The 19,430-nt window shown below is 47.1% G+C and overlaps 1 protein-coding gene across 1 annotated transcript in view; it reads left to right on the forward strand.

The window, feature by feature from the left end:
* The window catches only part of LOC135392318 (uncharacterized), a 108,307-nt gene that overhangs the window by 41,909 nt on the left and 46,968 nt on the right, over positions 1 to 19,430 (forward strand). Inside the window, exon 8 of the mRNA XM_064623033.1 lies at positions 9,340 to 9,393. Within this exon, the coding sequence (XP_064479103.1) occupies positions 9,340 to 9,393 (54 nt within the window). The remainder of the gene's footprint in view (positions 1 to 9,339; positions 9,394 to 19,430) is intronic.

The following is a 19,430-nucleotide window of genomic DNA, read 5'->3' on the forward strand; positions in this document are numbered from 1 at the left end:
CATCCATGCTGTCAAAACATTTAAAATTCCCCTAATGAAAATTACTAAATGTGCCGCTACGATCACCCACTGACTGTAAAAGCTAAACGAAATGGTGTATTAGTGGAATAATAGTACGGAAAAAACGCGGTTTCTTCCCGCTTATAAAGCCACACAGAGACATGCTTTACAAATACAGGGACATGAAACCTTTGCTCCCCTCATGACACCCCACCAGTGGGGGGCTGCAGCTTTCGCGTAACCACCCCCCACTGGTGGCGAAAAAGTAAACGAACTAGTCCGAGAAACAGTCCTCACAGCCACTGCACTGCCAGAGCCCCCCCACCCCCCATCCCCAGGCCCACGCAGGCGAGAGATCCAACCGGAGAACACCGCAGCACTACATAAGGGGGAGCAGAGTGGAGCGACCCGGGTCCCCACCCCACATCTTACAGGTTTTGTCGACGTTGTATAGTCAGCAACGAGGGATATGGAATGACCACAAAGAAAAAGAATAAAATGTCCGAAGCAGCCCGGCACGCGCACACCAGTGGAATTGTAAGAAGCTTGTAGCAATAAATGAATATATGGGATACCGATAGCAAGGCACGGAGGATACCCCACCACCCCCGCCACCGCCCCACAGCATACACGGCGCGCGCCGTACAGTGCTTGCGGGTAGGGGAAGCCCTGGGGATGGACCGGCCTTCGGACATCATGACACTCACGCGCCAGACCTGGCTCCGGACCGCCCCGCTCCCCTAACATTTGCAACAAGAGCCTAGGATTTCCGGGACACCCAGGGGTCGAAGCCCAAGACCCCAAGAGCAGCCCCGGCCACCCGCGAAAGACACTTGTGAAGAGAGCTTGAGAGAAAACAAGAAAAAAGAAAGAAAAGAAGAAAAACCCGCAACCTGCCAGCGTCGGGCGATCTCTACAGCCCACACAGTGGTCAATATTTGGGTCACGAGGGGAGCGCCCACCTCAGGGGGAAAAGAGGGGGCTCCTCAGGTGTGCCCCTTATGCAAAGTCTCTTAGTGTATCCTTACAGTTGTGTAGGGACAAATAGATTGTCTTTCTGCCTATGTTCCTTACAACAACCATTTTGCGTCTCCTCGAATAGTTCCTGTTCTTCAGTTTGATCTTCCAGCCTATTGGTGATTATTCTGGCAAAGGTTCTATAGACTGCAGAGGTTACTGTTATAGGTCGACAGTCTTCTTGGGGGCCCTTTCCCTTATATATCATAGTAATGTGTGACTGTTTCCATTCCTGTGGTACTTGTCTTGTATTAATCACTTAATTCAAAAGTCTGAGGAGGCAGTTTCTTCCTTTTGGTCCTAATTCTTTCAGTATTCTAGGGGATACTCTGTCAGGGCCTCGGCTACTGGAGGCGTCTAGCTTGTTAAGTGCATAGTTGAGCCCCTCTTCGGTGGTAGCTTCCCAGTTCCCTGTGCTTCCGATTTCTCCCTCAGTCATCTGTTCTTGCTCTGTGTCATTTGACATTTGTTGGATCATCCATTGTTGGAGGTTCTGCACTTCCCTTTCAATGTACTTGTCATGCTGGGACTCCCCTCGTGGTTGGTTTGCTGTGTCCCACACTCCATAGTCCCTCTTCATCTATGTCGATGTCCTTTATTTCCTTTGCTAGCTGTTGTGAGAAGAGTAAGAGTCGATGCAGCTTCTTAGCCCTTTGGGATTCCATGTGTATTTTCCTCTGCCATGTATCCATTAGGTTCCCTATAACCAGGTTGTCCTGTTCTATGAAGTTTTTCAGATCACTACCCTGATTGTCTGTTTCCCTATCCAGTTCCTCAATGTGTGCGTTGAAGTCTCCTATTAGTGTTATTTCACCCTCGTTCGTCAGTTCTGTGATGTCATGCTTTACACATTTTAGGATTTTTTCATTTTGCTCACAAGATGCCTGGCCAGTTCATGGTATACTGATGTTTTCCCAATGGGGCCTTTCATCCATATATGCTCCTTACATTCTGGCTTGGTCCGATTCCATTCCGTTTTGTGTCTTGTAAACACTCCCAAACCTCCCCTTTGCCTTTCTCCATTTTATCTATTGAATCCTTCCCAGTGTTTGTCGTCATGTGGAGGTGGCATTTCTTTGCTTCTGAGATGTGTTTCTGCTAACTCGTATACATTTATTCTTTTCGATCGATCGTATCCTGTATTTCCATTCACTTTTGTGTCCTGCGGCCACCCTGCATGTTTAAGAATGCTATTGTGAAGCTCTTCTTTTTCCTTCTTCGTTGGTTCCTGCCCCCTTTTTTTTCTTGTTGTCTTTGGCTGGGTATTCATTAGGGTATGTGCTGTTTACCACCGCTGGCAGGCTGCTCCTTTTTTGCAGTTGATTAAGGCATCTATCAGCACATCTACCACACTTCTGCTGTCCCGTCTGTATGGTCTTCGGTACCCCCAGCTTTGCCTTTCCCTCTGTCCTGGAATGGGGATGTACACTGTTGGAGCACCTAAAAAACGTGCTGCCTTGTTGGCCATGTTGATCGCCAGTTTTGTTCCATACTCTTCATTATAGTGTAAGCCATCCGCCTGCAATGCCTCTGGTCGCCATAGGGTCCTCAGGATTCGGGCTTTGGGGCTCAACTCTTTTTATTAATGGCCATGTTCAGGTGAGTTGCTGGTGCTTGCAACTCCGGGCCCCTTTGGTATATTCCCGGTATTGTGCATAATTCAATGGTTGCATTAGGGTGTTTGCTTAGTGTCCGCTCAATCCACTCCTCCAGAAGGCCCTCCACCACGTCTGGAGGTGTGCCCTCTAAGAGGTTGTTTGTCCCGCCTTGAATTATGACAAGGGCTTTGCTCCCTTTTCCCTTCTGCAGCTGTAAATCTGCTTGGTGCAGAATTTCTTCAACTTTCGCTCCTCCTTTTGCACATATCTTGACTTTCTCAATGTTTTGTGTTTTCTGTCGTATTACTTCAGCCATTCTGCGGATATTTGAGTCTCCTGCCAGGATTGCTACCTTTTCCCTCTCATGGCTTGTGCGCTGGGTGTTGCAATCTAGCTGTGGAGAGCGATGATGGGTGTGTTCCATACTCATGTTCATGTGTAACAAGTGTCTGCTACCGTCCATTGCCACCACATTTGCTCTGAGGTGCTCTGTCCTGCTCTCCATGCACACGGGGTTATGAGCTCCACAGGTGCTGCTATCGTTGTGTATGTCCTCATATGGGTTAAGGCCCGTGTGCTTCTGGTTTCTTGGATCTCTGAAATCTGGTTGCCTGGTATCGGTACTGTCTGGTCTCGGCCTCCACGCGTTTTACCTTCATCTGGAGCTCCCGTAGCTCCACCTGTAATCGTTCTGTTTGGATTTTGCATTTGCTCTCTATTTTCTCTACCTCAGCTTGCACCCGAGGTTCTCCATGTCTGTTTGATGTGCTGTGCTCACTTCTTGGAGCTTCTGTAGCATCACGTTTTGGATTACGCTCATCTGCGTGCATGTAGTGCAGGTGAATTGCCTTTCCTCCACTTCTTGAATGTTGTTAAAGGGTGCCTCATCCAAATAGCACCAGCGTCGGCACGTTCAGCACTGGACTAACTCGCCTCTTAACTCATTTTCCTCAGGGAGATGCTTTAACCCTGAGCTATGACAGATTTATGAACTCACAACACTTCCAGCGATCACAGCAATGCCGTTTTACGGAGCAATGCACACTTTTTCACCGTTTATCACTAGTTACGGTTTGTTTGTGCCGCCATCCGCCATGCACGATACAATACTGTCGGCTTGATGATGACGATGCCAACGGCGCTCTCAACAACATTGCTGCCGAATGGACAGATGTGGACTTGCGAAAGCAAAAAAAAACAGTCAGTTATTCGAAACTTCCGAATATCAATTCCTGAATACGAATATTCGCACACCTCTACTTTATTCATCTATATCGACAGCATCGCTGTTCTCTTTGTTTGAAATATTCCACAACGCGTCTTCTGTGCTGTCCAGTGCGTTCGAGATGCCGCCCTTTTTGAACGCGCGTGTAATCACTGTGTCCAGGATGGCATTCCACGCTTCCAAAATCCACGACACCAGTTGACTCAGTGATGCCCACTTTAAGCAGCCAGTCAGTGTCAGCTGCTGGTCACCTGTTGCCTCCATTCGGCATACAGCCTCCGGAGCCCATCCTTGAATTGCTTGTTCATGCCGACATCCTGAGGCTGTACCTGCAACATCATGCCGCCTCGGAAGATGACCAGGTCGCCGCCATGGTCGCGGATGAGTCCCTTGCTGTGGTCATTTGTGCGACCCCTGAATACGTCCACCGCCAACATTGAGCGCCGATGCAAGAGAGCACCTGGACGGTAAAACCACACACCCTTCAACCAATCATCAAACAGTTTAGATGCCATCCATCCTTTCTCGTTGCACCTAATGACAGCACTACGAGGAAGTTGTTCATTCTTGGGCAGAGTCTTCCTGTTAAAGATCATGTAAGGAGGAAGCTTCCTCCCGTCCGCCGTGCAAGACAGCATGACTGTGATGCTCTGCTTCTCCCAGCCTGTCGTGCGCACTTTCACTTCTCGCTCACCCATATCGTCCACAGTGACGTTCGACGGCATGTCGGACCAGACAGGCGTCTGATCGGCATTGCTGATTTGTCCCAGCGAGTACCCGTGCTGTTGTATCAAATTGCAATGCAATATAGTAGGAGAACAACATGATTGAAGTGAACAATACCACGTGCGGGATGCAAATGGCGAGACCGCGCTATTAAAAAAATGAAAGAATGGGATCCACAAGGATCACCCCATATGTGATTATAACGGTGGATCTCATTCCGTCCAGCCTTATTAGATCTCATTCAGGTGGTCCTTTAGGTTCCCATTGGTTGAGGTCACACAGGATGATACTTCATTGTGGTCCAAATGTGGTCTATTTTTATGTGACCTAATGTGGTCTGTTCAATGTGGTCCTGCAGGAGCAGCTCTTTGATGAATCATGTGCACAGGACACACAGGCATCAGTAACAGGGTTTTATCAAACTTTATTACAACTTAGAAGTGACAGTAGAGACAGAGATTACAACTTGCTGAACTTAACGTGTCTCTCTTGTAGTCTGGTTTGCGGGGCACGTCGTAGGATGGTCGCATGTGCAGGGTCCGCATGGCAGTGGAACTTCCACATCAGTTCTCCCCTTCATCACTGTGACTTGTGCAAAATATAGGGCTGTGCGAGTACTCGAAATTTCGAGTTCGAGTCGAGTCGATCTCATACTCGACTCGAACTCGACTCGACAAATGATGACTCGTCAACTTTCGAGTAGGTACTCGATATCGTTTCGAGCTCGATTTAGATCCACATTAAAATCCATCACATATAAGATATAACCTGTCACAATGATTCATTCCACCATTTGGAAACACGCATTTGGCGCAGCCGCGATCGCTGTCACAATTCCGCCATCTTCTTTTCACCATTAGCTTCGGCTAACCTCGACTTGGCTACAGACTGAGTAGTGGCTATGAATGGCAAACTGACTTCAACTGGCTACTGCTGGCCATGGAGCCGTCTCGCGCGCGGAAGCGTATCCGACATGGGAGGAACGCACTTCGTAGTTTCGTTTCTTCGGCCGGAGAGTCAGTTTTGGTTCTACTAGTTCATAAATCTCAGAGATGCCTGACAAGAGTGAAGAATGTGCATCTGCGCACAACCGAAAAGGGCTGGAAGCCTTGTGTAGGATTACGAAAATTTCCGGTACGAACGCTTCCTTACCGCGCACATAGTGAGTCGATCACCGGTGACCGACGCTTTATGAGCGGCGCTACTCGGCCCGTAAAGTAGATTTGGACAAGTGGTCACATTTGTTGGATACCATAAACACTACAGAATGAGTTCCGTCTTCAGTCGTATCTTTTCCTTGTGGTAGTGATTTATGAAGTTGGCCCTGTGCCAAGGAGGCAGTGTGGAGATTCTATCTTCGTTGCGGCGTCGCGTTCCCGTGGCAGACCTCTTTCGCAAATGCGCAATACTCGCATTTGAAGCATATTTCAATTAGATTTTGTTTGTTACAACGCAAATAACAACTCTGAAGGTGTTAGACAATCAGATTTTTGTCCCGCATGTGTGGGCATGTATATAACTTGCACTATTGCTGTTCTTCCTGTTTCAAAATCAACCGGGACGAATGGAAGAGTGGTGAAATAGCAATAAGTGGTGCAACAGGAAAGTTGAGCCTGAAACTAATGTTTTCAGCGGAAATTACGATGCTAATTTCCGTTTTACTCCTTCAATGAACTCTGTCACTCAGTTACATGAACAACATGCAGTGTTAACGTTATTTTCCACAACTCATTAACTCCTTAATCCAAAGGGTTGATATTTACAAGTATTATTTCTGACAAAGACTGCCGTGTTTTGTATATTTTAGAACTTGTAGATTGATATTTTTGTTCAAAATACAGACATATCTTCATGAGGTTTCTGCTGTTACACCAATTTTTTGGTGTCCCAAAATCAGTTTTAGGAATACATGGATAGCTTTGTTTATGAAACTTACATCATTCGATAGGACATTCATTTGGCTACATTTTCCTGTATAGCAACATATTTTGAAGTGATACTGTCAGCCACAAAAAAAATATTTGTCAAACCACCGAAAAATGTGTTAAACCGCACGTTGTAGAAAGACCAGTTTTCCTACCCATAACTTTTATCCATCTTTTATGGTTGCAATATTCATTTAGCAATGCTGTCCTTAGATAACACATTGTTTTCATAAAGCTCTTATAATCTTAATTCGTTTCATTTTTTGTTAACTGTAGCACAAAAGAACATTTTTAAGGGAAAGTTGGCCAAAAAGTGGTGCTACAGCAGCTTGAAATTTTATATCTATCTTCCTGTTTCTACACATTACCTATCATTTAATGGAACGCCAACTACTCGAACTCGACTCGATACTCGAAACAGAGTTTTGGTATTACTCGACTTGAACTCGAAAATTTTGCTACTCGCACAGCCCTAGCAAAATACAATGCCAAGTACTTTGTTAGCTGGACCTGAACATTGCTGGTATCACACAGTACTCAAGAGAGATTAAGCTCGTATGTAAAATGCATATGATCTGGGGCAGTTGGCCTCTCATGATTGAAATAACAGAAGCGTTACAAACAAAGACAAACGTGAAAAATAAAAAAAGTGAATACCGTGCTGATCGATTGCCAGTTGTTCATTCCATTCTCGGACAGTTAACTTTTATAAGAGAGCCTACCTCTCTGTGACTCAGAGCAATACTTTGTTGGCCAACAATTTTCGTCTCTAATCAAGGTTGCACCAGCCTCCAAAGTAACTATTTTACCTTTGGGCATGAGGAATGTATAACTGATATGAGCAGGTGGTATATACAACTATAAAAGAACTGAGAACAAAATAAAATGCAGATATAAATATAAATAAAAAGCGCTCCTTATTGCTTGTCGCATTTCCTTATTTCCGCCTTTTAACGACTGCGTCATGTAAGGTGTGCAGGATATCTGCTCTATTGCGCCAAATACATATACTTAAATCTCACATGCTGTATCACTGAAGCATTCATGTCTGAGGTGCTTGGCGATGCCAAAAAATTATTTTCGGTTTTCAGCAAAAATAAATCCCGGCTTTTCAGATTCCACTCCTCAACTGGTCAACTTGCGTAACATTTTTTTTTTTAACGGAAATGGAAAGCCTGTGCCAGATTTATCCGGAAACGTCACGGAGTGCATTCTATGCCATAACAAAGACAGTGAAAAAAACGAGAAAATAGCGCAGCTTTCAGGTACAAATATTGTCGGCCACAATCTGTTCAATTCACGACCGGACATGGATCCTTTGCTCCCTCTTCAGATTCCGCATCCACACAAGGCTGCTTTTGTTGACAATGCCATCGGTGCATTGTGATGTGACCTGTCTTTCCTGCTTTCTGTTCTGTCATTTTCAGTGATATGGACGGGAAATGGTAAGGCCTTCTCAGCAGTAAACAGATAGCGGCTGACAAACTGTGCGACTGAAAACCACAATTTCCGCGTTTATTTTTCTCTTTTTCCCGGCTGCAGTAGGGAATGCACTCAGTGACGATAGTGAATAAATCCGACATGGGCTTTCCTTGTATGAAGAACAGCCGCAAAAAGACAAGGACAAACGGAAGCACTCAGGACAACATCTGTTCGCCCTTGTCTTTTTTGTGGCTGTCTTTCAATGTCATACCAGCTACCCCAATTCTACACCTTAGTATGGCGCTTTCCATATTAGTAAAAAAAAAAAAAAGAAAATGCCAGGCTAACTTAGCAAATAAAATCGTTGAATTCTGTAAATTTATTTCAATTGAATAGTTGTTAAATATTTGTTGTTACGGCACATATGCCCTGGGGTGCGTGTCCAAAGCCACGCTTTTTTAAATAAATTTTTGGACACATTGGTGCAAACACCCTGTATGCTAGATGCACATGCATACCCACCAGTGCCTCTCTCATCATCTGTATTTTTCTTGTCTTCGTGATATCTCTTATTTTTGCGTGCAGTACATTGCATACAAATATCTGCTACTCATTTTTGGTATTTGTTATCAAGTGTGCATCGCAGTATTTGGCATATAGGTCTGTCAACAAATGAAGGAACATTTCAGTGGTGGCAGGGGGGGAATACTGTCGATACGAGAAAAATGGAACAACTTACTGTACCATGCCACGAGCTTCCTGCCGTCGATGCATTCCTTCCCGACTGCACCACTCTGTATGTATCGGTTAGGTTGGAAACCGGTGATGCTCTGCTCTTGTCCAGCAGACCGCCAGTCGAGAAAATGAACATAGCTGCATTTCTGGCAGCCTTTTTCAGATCCCTAATGGCGAGAATGTGGTCATATCTCTCAAGCGGTAGCCGCACATCATTTCCCAGGTGGACCAATTTCTACCCCCGAATTTGGAAAAAAATAAAACCAGAAAACTTCAAGGTCTGTTTACTTATGTGGTCAATATGAGATCCCGAATGCCCTGTTGTTCGATCCCTGGAGACCGATTGGAGTCCCCAATGAGGTCCAACATTCATAGCTTTGTGACCTACTAGAGTTAGTTGAGACCCCATAGAAACATATTGGGGTCTGCCGAGGCATCACATATAACATCATACATGCTATGTGGGACCAAATGGAGTAACATTAAACCTCATACATAGATCATATTGGATTCTGTGATTTTTTTAAATAGGGATTGCCTCGTCGAGACAAGCGAGATGGCATAAATGGCTAGTGGGTGAAAGCGCCTTCCGTAGGACCAGCCCTATCACGTGCTCTTTGAAAAGTTTCCAACAGCTATCATTCCCTTTCTCTCTCCCTCCGTCTTCCCTCTTCCTCTCCCTGGGAACCAGCGGGACCGGCCAGCACGATAGCACGGGCAATGAGGGCATAATTTCCGTTGCAAGGTGAGCCGGATTTTTCATTTTCCATCTTTTAGGAAAAAAACTCATCTTGGAATCGTGCAAATACGGTATTGATTGATTGATTGATTGATTTTATTTAAACTGCCCACAAACAGCCGTGGCCTTTAGTGTGGTGCACGAAACACAATACATACTCTATATACAACAGGGAACTACACATGCATAATGCTGGCTAATTAAAGATTCTGGGACAACTAAATTAAGAGAAAGATATACTATCGAAATGTCGCACGATCAGAACCATAGTCATTATACACTTTCAGTAACCGAGACAAAGGAGAAGCAACGTCTGAATGACTAATGTAGAACAAATTTTGTGCCCTCGTCCTTGTTGTACACAGAAAATTAACGGATGATAACAACATGGGACAGTCGATTTCACCGTTAATTACTTTTTCCAAAAATCGCAAATCAATACATCGTCTTCGACACGACAATAACCCTATATAATCAAGAATGCGTTCATAGTCATAGTATAACCTCCTACCAATACAGTAAAAGCTCGTTAATTCGAATCCCGCGGGGACGCGAAAAAAGTTCGAATTAAACGAAGTTCGAACTAACGAAAGATAAAAGGAAACAGCCAAAAAACAGCATTGGTAAGGTCAGTAAAGCTTACGATTTTTATTGAAGAAAAAAGTCAGTGATCGCTTGCTGTTTGTGCCCTCGAAATCTGAGCACCATCAGCTTGCGTTCCAAGGCACGAAGATGGTGAAGAGCCTCTTCTTGGCCTTCTTCATGGCTGAAGAACTGACGCGCAACACTTAGCGCCTCCAAAACCTGCGATGGGGACGGTCGCACTGTCGTTTCCTCGACCTCTTGATCCTCTTCAGTTTCCTCCTCGGGTTCTTGTCGGCCTGACACTTCCGCAAGGATGTCTTCGTCACTCCGAACACCGCAGACCACCGCAGCGGTATCCGCGTCAACGTAATCAGAGAAGCGCACGCCTTGGAGCGCCTCATGCATGTCTGTAGGAACATTCTCCTGGTCCCATATGTCATCAGTCAGTTCCTGCACACAAGTGTCCTGCGCGCTTGAGCTGCTTTGATCAATGAAACCGCTGTGACGGAAACAGTTTGCGATAGTACGGGGCCTTACTTGGTCCCACGCGCGCGCCAGCAGTAATGTGCAATGCAGTGTGAGCAGCAATGAGCAGTGTAATGAGCAGCAATGTGCAGTGCTCCAAGCAGAGTCACGGTGTAGCTCATAGATCATCAATCTATCATAGATCAAGATCAAGATCATACGCTCCAACATATGACGTCTATAAAACGACTTCATATTCTTGATCACACCCTGATCCATTGGCTGCAAAATCGCGGTGGTATTTGCTGGCAGGAAAGCTAATTCGATAGCCTTCAGTTCGACGTGCATCTTGTGCGCAGAACAATTGTCAATGATGAGGAGAACCTTTCAGTTCCTCAATTCAAGCTTTCTGTCCCACGTCGTGAGCCACCGCTTGAAGAGATCGGCGGTTATCCACGCCTTTCCATTGGCAGCGTACTCTGTCGGCAGCGTTCGAATGTTCTTAAAGCACCGCGGCTTCAGAGACTTTCCGATCATGAAGAGGGGAAGTTTCTCCGTCCCGGCCATGTTCGCTGCCACCATCACCGTGACGCGTTCCTTGCTGCGTTTTCCGCCCGTGCAGCTGTCCCCTTTATAGGTGATCGTTCTGTCCGGCAGAAGTTTGTAAAACAAAGCAGTCTCGTCTGCGTTGAAAATGTCGTCCGGCGAGTATCTCCTCAGATAGTCCTGCAACTGTTCGTTTTTCCACAACATGCATGTTTCCGCACTAACACTGCCACGTTCACCGCACACTCTCCGGAATACAAGTTCATGTCTTTCCCGAAATCGGTGAAACCATCCATCAGATGCTGTAAAGTCCTCGATGTTCAACTGGAGTGCAAAGTCCGCCGCCTTCGCCATAATGATTGGACCACTTAGGGGAATGTCCTGGCTTCGCATCTCCTTAATCCATGCGATCAAGGCATTCTCCATTTCGGGGTGCTTCGCATGTCGAAGCCTCTTGCTCTCGGGGGTGAAATCCTTACTTTCGTAGGAGTCTTCAATGGACTTGCGGTTTCGGATGTATGTCGACAGCGTGCTTTTTGGTATCCCGTACTTCTTCGCAATGTCACTCTTGCTGATCCTTCCAGCGTCGACTTCACGCAGAATGTCCACTTAGTCCTTCAGCATTTTCGATCCGTATTTACCACGGGACGACGTCGGAGGCATGGTTGCAGCAGTCTACACGTGGCGAGATCACGAGAACGAAGCCGTCCACACTGCGAGGCGTTGCAAACAAAGAGGAGGAGGAAGCGGGGAAGAGATCTCTTCTCAAGAGGAGAAAGGAGGAATGTCTCCCACTCTGTCTCTCTCCCAATGGGTGACCGCCTATCTAGGCCACGTGCGGCGCTGGAAGGGTGCCAGCAGCAGCGCGAAGGGGCGCCCGAGAAGTTCGAATTATGCGCAGGGCGGCCGATTTGAGTGCGAATTAACGAGCTACTTTATACATTGATATGTATGGGAGCTTGGCGGGACCGCGATGGCTTGTTTGAATTATCCAGAAATTCGAATTAACGAGGTGTGAATTAACGAGCTTTTAAGTAGCATAAACAGTAGTAACCAACTTACGTTGTACACGTTCAATTTGGTCTGACTGCGTTTTAGTCAAACGGTTCCAAACAATACTGCAATGTTCGAGTCTGCTCCTGACATGGCTCATATACAGTACTAACAAGCGCCGAGGTCCAGTGAAGCCACGAGTAAATCGCGTTATAACACCCAGAGACCTGACAGCATTGTTCACAATGGTGTTCACATGTGGGCCGAAGGAAAGGGCGCTGTCCACTATGACGCCAAGGTCACGAACAGAGGGCACACGCTCGATATCAGTGTTTTCGACAACATAAGAAAAATGCGTGGGCTTTCTCTTTTTGCTTATCGTCAACACCTTCGTCTTGGCAGGGTTAAGTAACAAAAAATTATCTTCACACCAGTTATTTACTGAATCAACATCCCGTTGGAGTAGCTCACAGTCATCCACTGTGGAAATAACCCGATACAGTTTAACATCGTCAGCATACTGTAGCACCCGCGAGTGTTGAACGACCAAGGACAAATCATTCACAAATATTAAGAAGAACAAACGGCCGAGATTAGAGCCCTGCGGAACCCCAGAAAGAGACTTGTATTCCGACGACAAACAATTGCCTAAGCGAACAAAATTAGTGCGATTCGTTAAATAATCATTTATCCATTTGCAATAGCCATCTGTAACTCCAGTGCTAGATAATTTCTGAAGGAGACGCACATGAGACACGAGGTCAAAAGCTTTTGACATATCGCAGTACAAAACGTCGACCTGACCACCATTGACAACTGCAGGTGAGCAATAATTTAAAAAAGAACACAGATTTGTGTCCACAGATCTTCCACGCATAAAACATGCTGCGTTTCCACTATTCTTCTACTAAAGTACGCATAAAATCGTTCGTGCATGACAATCTCAAAAACTTTTGAAAAGTTACATAATAATGAGATAGGCCGGTAATTGTCGACAACAGTAGGGTCACCACTTTTAAGCACTGGTACAATGACGGACTGCTTCCAGACAGCAGGAAACACACCTGTTCTAAGTCACAGGTTAAATATATGCAACAGAACTGGACCAAGGATATCGGCACAACCCTTCACAAGAAAGCTAGGTATGCCATCAATACCACAAGTAATCTTAGATTTCAATTTTTTTAGCGCCACTAGTACCTCGTCAACAACAATATCGCTGCGCGACATGCTATCAGATACGACGATATCACAATTTCCAGTGCAGGGTCCAGATCTTTCTTTGATGAAGGAAGCGGCAAAGTGATCAGCAAACAGATTGGAAACAGAAACCGGGTCAGTACACAAGGTACTGCCACACTTTAGAGCGTTGACATTTTTGTGGGTTGATGTGTGGGCCTTAACAAAGGACCAAAAACGCTTAGGTTCCCTATTCAAGGAGCCTTCCACCAATCTAATATGTACATTCTTGTCACGAGCGTATAACCTTTTCACAAATGCCCGACACACGCTGTAATTCTGATACGAGAAAACATCTCGCTTGGCCCTAAACAGACGGTAAAAATGTAACTTTTTACGTAGATAATACTTTAAGTCTTTGGAGAACCAAGCAGGGTACCTCGTCGATCGGCGATTTTCACTTGTCGGTATGAATCTCGACATTGCGTCTTGCACGGTCAATGTCAACAAATTGGCCGCATCGTCAACACTTGTTGCGTTGAGCACTTGGGACCAATCGTGGACACTAAGATGTCGGTAGAAGGCAAGATAGTTACCGCTCTTGTAATTGTAGCGCTTGCCAGGCACATTTTGGTGATTCCACACAGGGAGATGAAAAGACACAGACAGGGGAGGATGGTACACGTCGACAGGAACAAGGGGCTCATTCGCCACTTCGACACTAGTAGGCACATTGCACAGTAGCAACTCCAGTGTATTACCGGCGACATTTGTAGCATAATTTATCTGTTCCAGCTCGAAGAAACACATGAATTCTGTTAATCTTGTATATTTACGTCTCGTACCACTATCAGCATTATCCGTCCTTAGGGTGCTCCAATTAACCCCAGGAAGGTTAAAATCTCCGAATAACAGAATGCGGTAATGGCCATCAGCTAATGCTTCTTCCAAGTCATCCATATAGGTAAGAAACCTGTTCACGTCAGTATCAGGTGCAAAGTAGAAAGTGCCTATTAGCATGTTCTGTCCTCCCACACAGGGTACTTCGATCCAAACTGACTCCGGGTATACTTCCAAATCTCGGCGTCTCAGGGCACGTAGCCGTGAAATTGAAGCGATCAACACTCCTCCACCATACCTACGGCCACTGCTCTTCGGGTCCCTATCACGACGGAAAACGGAATAGTTGTCTGGAAAATATTCACCACGTTTCGGAGATGCAAATGACGTCGTAGCAAGATGCGACAACCTCGGTGTAGAATTCGTTGGCTTTCGTACGTAAGCCACGTGCATTTTGATAATAGGCGCTATAGCTTCTTTGCTTCCCCATGTGCGTCCTTGACCAGGGTATCATTTGCGTTGTAGATACAGTTGCTTCTATTGCCATCAGTACCATCGGCAATAGTGGTTGTAGCAGTAGTAGTAGGTGGCAGCTGCCCAAAAAACTGCCTAAAGGAACAGTCCCTCGGCCAGACATCAGGCCTGTTAAGGGCGTCGAACAAGTCCGCAGGGACAGCCACATGAAATGATGCGTAAGACTGGTGCTTGGGCTGCAATTTAGTAATCACAGGGACAGCACCACACAAACTCGGTGACAGTTCGTTAGCAAGGTCTTCGGGAGTTGTGTTCGGTGCTAATCTTGACACAAAAAACGCTTTAGGACGAACGGGCCTATCTACCACAGAAATACCGCGAGGCGCAGCAGTGCCCCTACCAAGTTCAGGCCGTTTCCAACCCGTACGCCTTCCGACAGGAATAAATCCTTCATCCACGGTATCCCCGGAAGCCAAGAGAACTGGACCCACCTGGTCGACCGTTTGAGTATTCAGACTCCCCTTCGTTGTGGACACGAACGTAGTAGGTGTGACACCCCTCTGTGTCGTAGAAGCTGTCGTAGAAGCTGCCGCCACTGAAGCATACGTTGGAGCAATACCACTGACAGGTAGTCTGGGTGCAGGCCCTCCAGAAAGTTGACAAGAAAGCACTTCCCGAAGTTGAGACACTTCGAATTTCAGGGCACAGTTTTCGTTGCGCACCAGTCGAACCTCCGTTATGAGCACTTCAACCTTGGAAAGTAGCGACAGCAAAATTTCGTTGTCAACCACGACTGCTCCAGAAAAAAGACCATCCTTCGTCCTTGAATTCACATGAGACTCGATGTCAGCATTCTGGGTAACGCCCCCCGTTGATACCGTACGCTGTCTAGAGCAAGATTGGCATTTGTATGTGCTCACGCCATTTGCCATAAAGAATTCATACTCCGTCGGTCCAACATTGATACACTTCAAGTGGAAACGACCACCACACAATCCAGAACAATCTAGATATTGCTGTCGCGGGTAAAAACGGGCCGAACAGGAGCCACAGAGCACGTCCGCAGCGCTCGGCGCCGACATGATAAGTGATAAGTATTAACCTGCTGGAGTACAGCAATGATGGTGAAGAGCAGATTCTGAATTTTGCTTGAGGACACAGCAAATGCTATTGGTTCAACCAGTTCTTTGAGAGCCCAGAGAGAATATGACTAGAGCAGGGCGCCGAGAACACGGTTATTTAGAAAAAGGGGAGAAAAGAAAAGAAAGGGAAGGGGTTGGCCACGTGGGCAGTCCTTTCCACCCCATCATCAGAGGAGCAAGTGATCACATCACATCATACTGCAGATGTTTGTCTGGGCTCATCTCATCGAAGGGGAGGCCAGACTTTTCTTCACACAGTCTTTTCTACTCCAGTTTTCAGTTGTGCTCTGGATGGTTTTCAGCACCTGTGGTATGATCCCAGGTTTCATCTTGGTGTTGGGCAGCCTTCTCCTAGTTGATTGCACACTTCGGAGTGTCATTGCATATGAACCTGTATGCTTTTGGTCCATGAAAATACCGTCTCTGCGCAGATTCCTTCAGGTGACTGTCTTCTGCCAAAGGGTAAACAAGTAATTTCAAAAAGCAAAACAAAAAACAATGATTGCCAGCACCAGGGGTAGCTCCTAGGTACCGGTCGGGGATGCTACCTTTATACCACACTGGGATGTCTTCATGAATTGGGGAGCCTCAAGAAATTTTGACGGGCAGGTCATACACTTCTTTGCACTCACCTTTACATGTTTTTGCTCTCACTCCAACAGTGGCAGGCAGCTATCAGTGACAGGTGCCTATCTTGCCTCCTGCTTTCTGTTTTTGTTTTTTTTTTTCAATGAAAGAAGTTGCAGTTAACTTCATAGCACGAATTACCAGTATTAATGAATTATACTCATCTGAAGTTTAAGCTGGAATTATATAAAGTATATGGAAGCACATGCTATCATGCTTCACATAGCATCTTCTCTCAGATGTCGCTAAAAGTTTTGAAAAAGCAACCATGGTGCACTCCCCTTTCTTTTCATGTCGCCATCAATTTCCTCTTCCTTCATGATTTTCTTGGTTATGTGGTGAAAGAGGAGCTGAGTAAAGAGAGAGGCCACAAATCTGAAAACTTTTTATTTCAGAGGTTGGTCTGTGCTGAAACGAGGTCCTGGGATTTTGACCCTGCCTAGAGGTTCCGTGAGTACCAGAGAAGACTACTGGGGCACACATGCCCCCATATGTATATATATTTATATTTAATGTCCCATCACTATTTGACCACACCTTTCACACAGCCAGATGCATGGAATCTGCTTCCAGTAACACATTGCAACAATAAAAGTGTCTTGCTTAATCATCTAGTGTAGCAACGAAACCATTGGGCAGCAGGATTTGTTTAGACCTTTGGTTTGCCCTCCACTCCATAAAGTGCCACACTGGTACTCACCACTTGTGTAAGTGGACAGCTTATATAGAGGGAAAGCCCCCATAACAGCGGTGCAGCTTGTGGAAAACCCGTGTTTCTACAACCTCGGGGCGTCAGTCCGTCCGTTCCGTCGCCAAGGAAGACACGGCAAACGAAAAGGTTCAAACAACAAGCAAGGATTTATTCCATACCTTTGACAACGGATACGGTCGATACTCCCAGAGTAACCCCAGCCTCAACTTCCCACCCGCTTATATCATATCCAAGCACACAATCAGCGCCCTCTTCCTGATGGGCGTACTCGTGACCGACGCGCTTGTTATCGACATAGGTCGCGATACTCCCCTCCTCCAAAGTCCAAGTAAATACAGCCCTCACACATCGGGCATGTCCAGTACAACGTCGTCGGGGATCGCCGGGACTCCTTCCTGTCTCTGGAGCAGGTCCGGGCGGTGCCGCTGGAGGACAGCCACTGCCGCTGCTACGTCTGAGACAGTCCTCCTGCCTTCTCTCAGTGCGTCGATCTTGGCTCGATGTAGGGGACCACGGCGGTGGGCAGCGCGGTGAAGTTCAGGCACCCCGCAGACGGGGCAGAGTAGACGTTTCTCGTCCTCGGTGAGGGCAATCGGGGGGTCGGCGGAGTGCCTGTCTTGTAGCGTGAGTCCTCGAAAAGGAGGAGGGACCTGGCTCAGGTCGCTTCCGCGGAGTGGCCTGGGCTGGGAGGACCAGCGGGCCCTGGACGGTTGTACGCCACCACCGTCCAGGTGGCAACCGATCGGTGCGTCGGGGCTGCTGGCGCTGGTCCGCCTGGAGACCGAGCTCGTGATCCCGATGTACTTGTTCCCGGGGACTGTCCAGGAGGCCGGGCACTCTGGTGCTTCCTTTTGGGAGGCATCGTAGTCTGCAAGGGAAGAAAAGGGGAATACGGTAAGAAAGCTATTTCAAACCGTGAGAACCTGAAAAGATTCTCCCCCAGAAGATTATAGTTGAAGATTGCGAAACAGAAATCACACAAAGAAAGACCAACTATTCAAGATCATTGACTAGAGTAGCTTGATGGGCTTGTTTGTGTGTCTTCTTGTGTCGTTGTCCCTGTTTTTGACTGCTCCTTGTTCTCCGAGTATTCAAGAGCACTAGGATTTAGCGACTAGGATAGTGGCAGCTACGTGCGCCGCCTGCGGGGACGCAAACTGTAGCGACTGGAGGGTCCAGGAACGGGATCCTGGTCCAGGTCTAGAGGAGGAAGCTGAACGTTTGCTTCTTCGCCCTCAGGGTCTCGGAGGTGGTAAGTCTTCAGGTCCGAGATGTGTACTGCCCCAGTTTCTTCGCCCGTGTCGCAGCGACGAAGCCTGTAAGTGAGGCCGGAGGAGCACGCACTTACCTCGAAGGGGCCATCCCACCTATCTGCGAGTGAAGCTGCAAAGCCTCGTGACGCATCACTTAGCGGGTGAGTCCGTCGAAGGACGAGGTCACCGACGCTGTGGGTGAGGTTCCGTCGCCCTCGATTGTACTGGCGAGCCTGGTCCAACCGTACGACATCCAGATTCTCCCGAGCCGTCCGAGCTGCATCGTTCAGTCGACTCCGGAGTTCCTCAGCGAACCTTGAATAAGGAGGCCGGGTAGCACCATCCCGGAGGCCCAGAGCATTCTCCACTGGAAAAGGGGCCTCTCGTCCCAAGTTCAGGAACGCAGGGGTGAAGCCTGTAGATCTGTTTACTGTTGTCCGTGTAGCGAACGCCAGTTCAGCCAGGCAAAGATCCCAATCACGGTGGTGCTGACTAGTAAAAGCAGCCAACATAATTTTCAGGTTCCGATTTACACGTTCGGTAATGTTAGCCTGAGGGTGATATGGGGAAGTCTTCTTGTGCCGAATGCCTAAGACAGCGCAAGAATCTGAGAACACCTTACTTGTAAAGTAGGTAGCGTTATCTGTGATGAGCTGAGCAGGAAACCCGAACCGGCAAAAGGTGTCGAGTAGTCTTTCCCACACTCTCTGGGAAGTCAGCGTCCTGAGAGGAAACAGCTCAACCCATTTTGTGAAATGATCAGTAACCACAAACAAATACTGGTTACCTCTAGGACTACGGGGAAATGGTCCCATCACATCACAAGCAACTATCTGCCAGGGCCTATTACTCTGAATAGGCTGTAAGCGCCCAGGGGGTAAACCACCACGAGGTTTTGCTCTCTGGCATACGGGACAAGTACGAACATACTTTGTTACATCCTGCCTCATTCCTGGCCATGTCGCAACACGACATAACTTTTCATAAGTTTTCCTGCCACTGCTGTGACCTGCCAAGGCCGAATCATGAAAGTAACGTATGAAAGACTTACGCAACTTCCGTGGCACCACGACTCTGAAGGGGGATGAGCCGTCATCGTCATCCGCCTGGGGTATGTATCTGAACAGGATGCCATCCTCGCCCAGCAGATAGGAGTTGTGCCGTCCGTCAGTCGTTCCGGTGCCTCTAGCGTCCGGAGCGTCTAGGAGCTGCTCTCTGCTCACGACC

Source organism: Ornithodoros turicata, chromosome 4, assembly GCF_037126465.1.
Source record: "Ornithodoros turicata isolate Travis chromosome 4, ASM3712646v1, whole genome shotgun sequence".
In the NCBI taxonomy this organism is placed as follows: Eukaryota; Metazoa; Arthropoda; class Arachnida; order Ixodida; family Argasidae; genus Ornithodoros; species Ornithodoros turicata.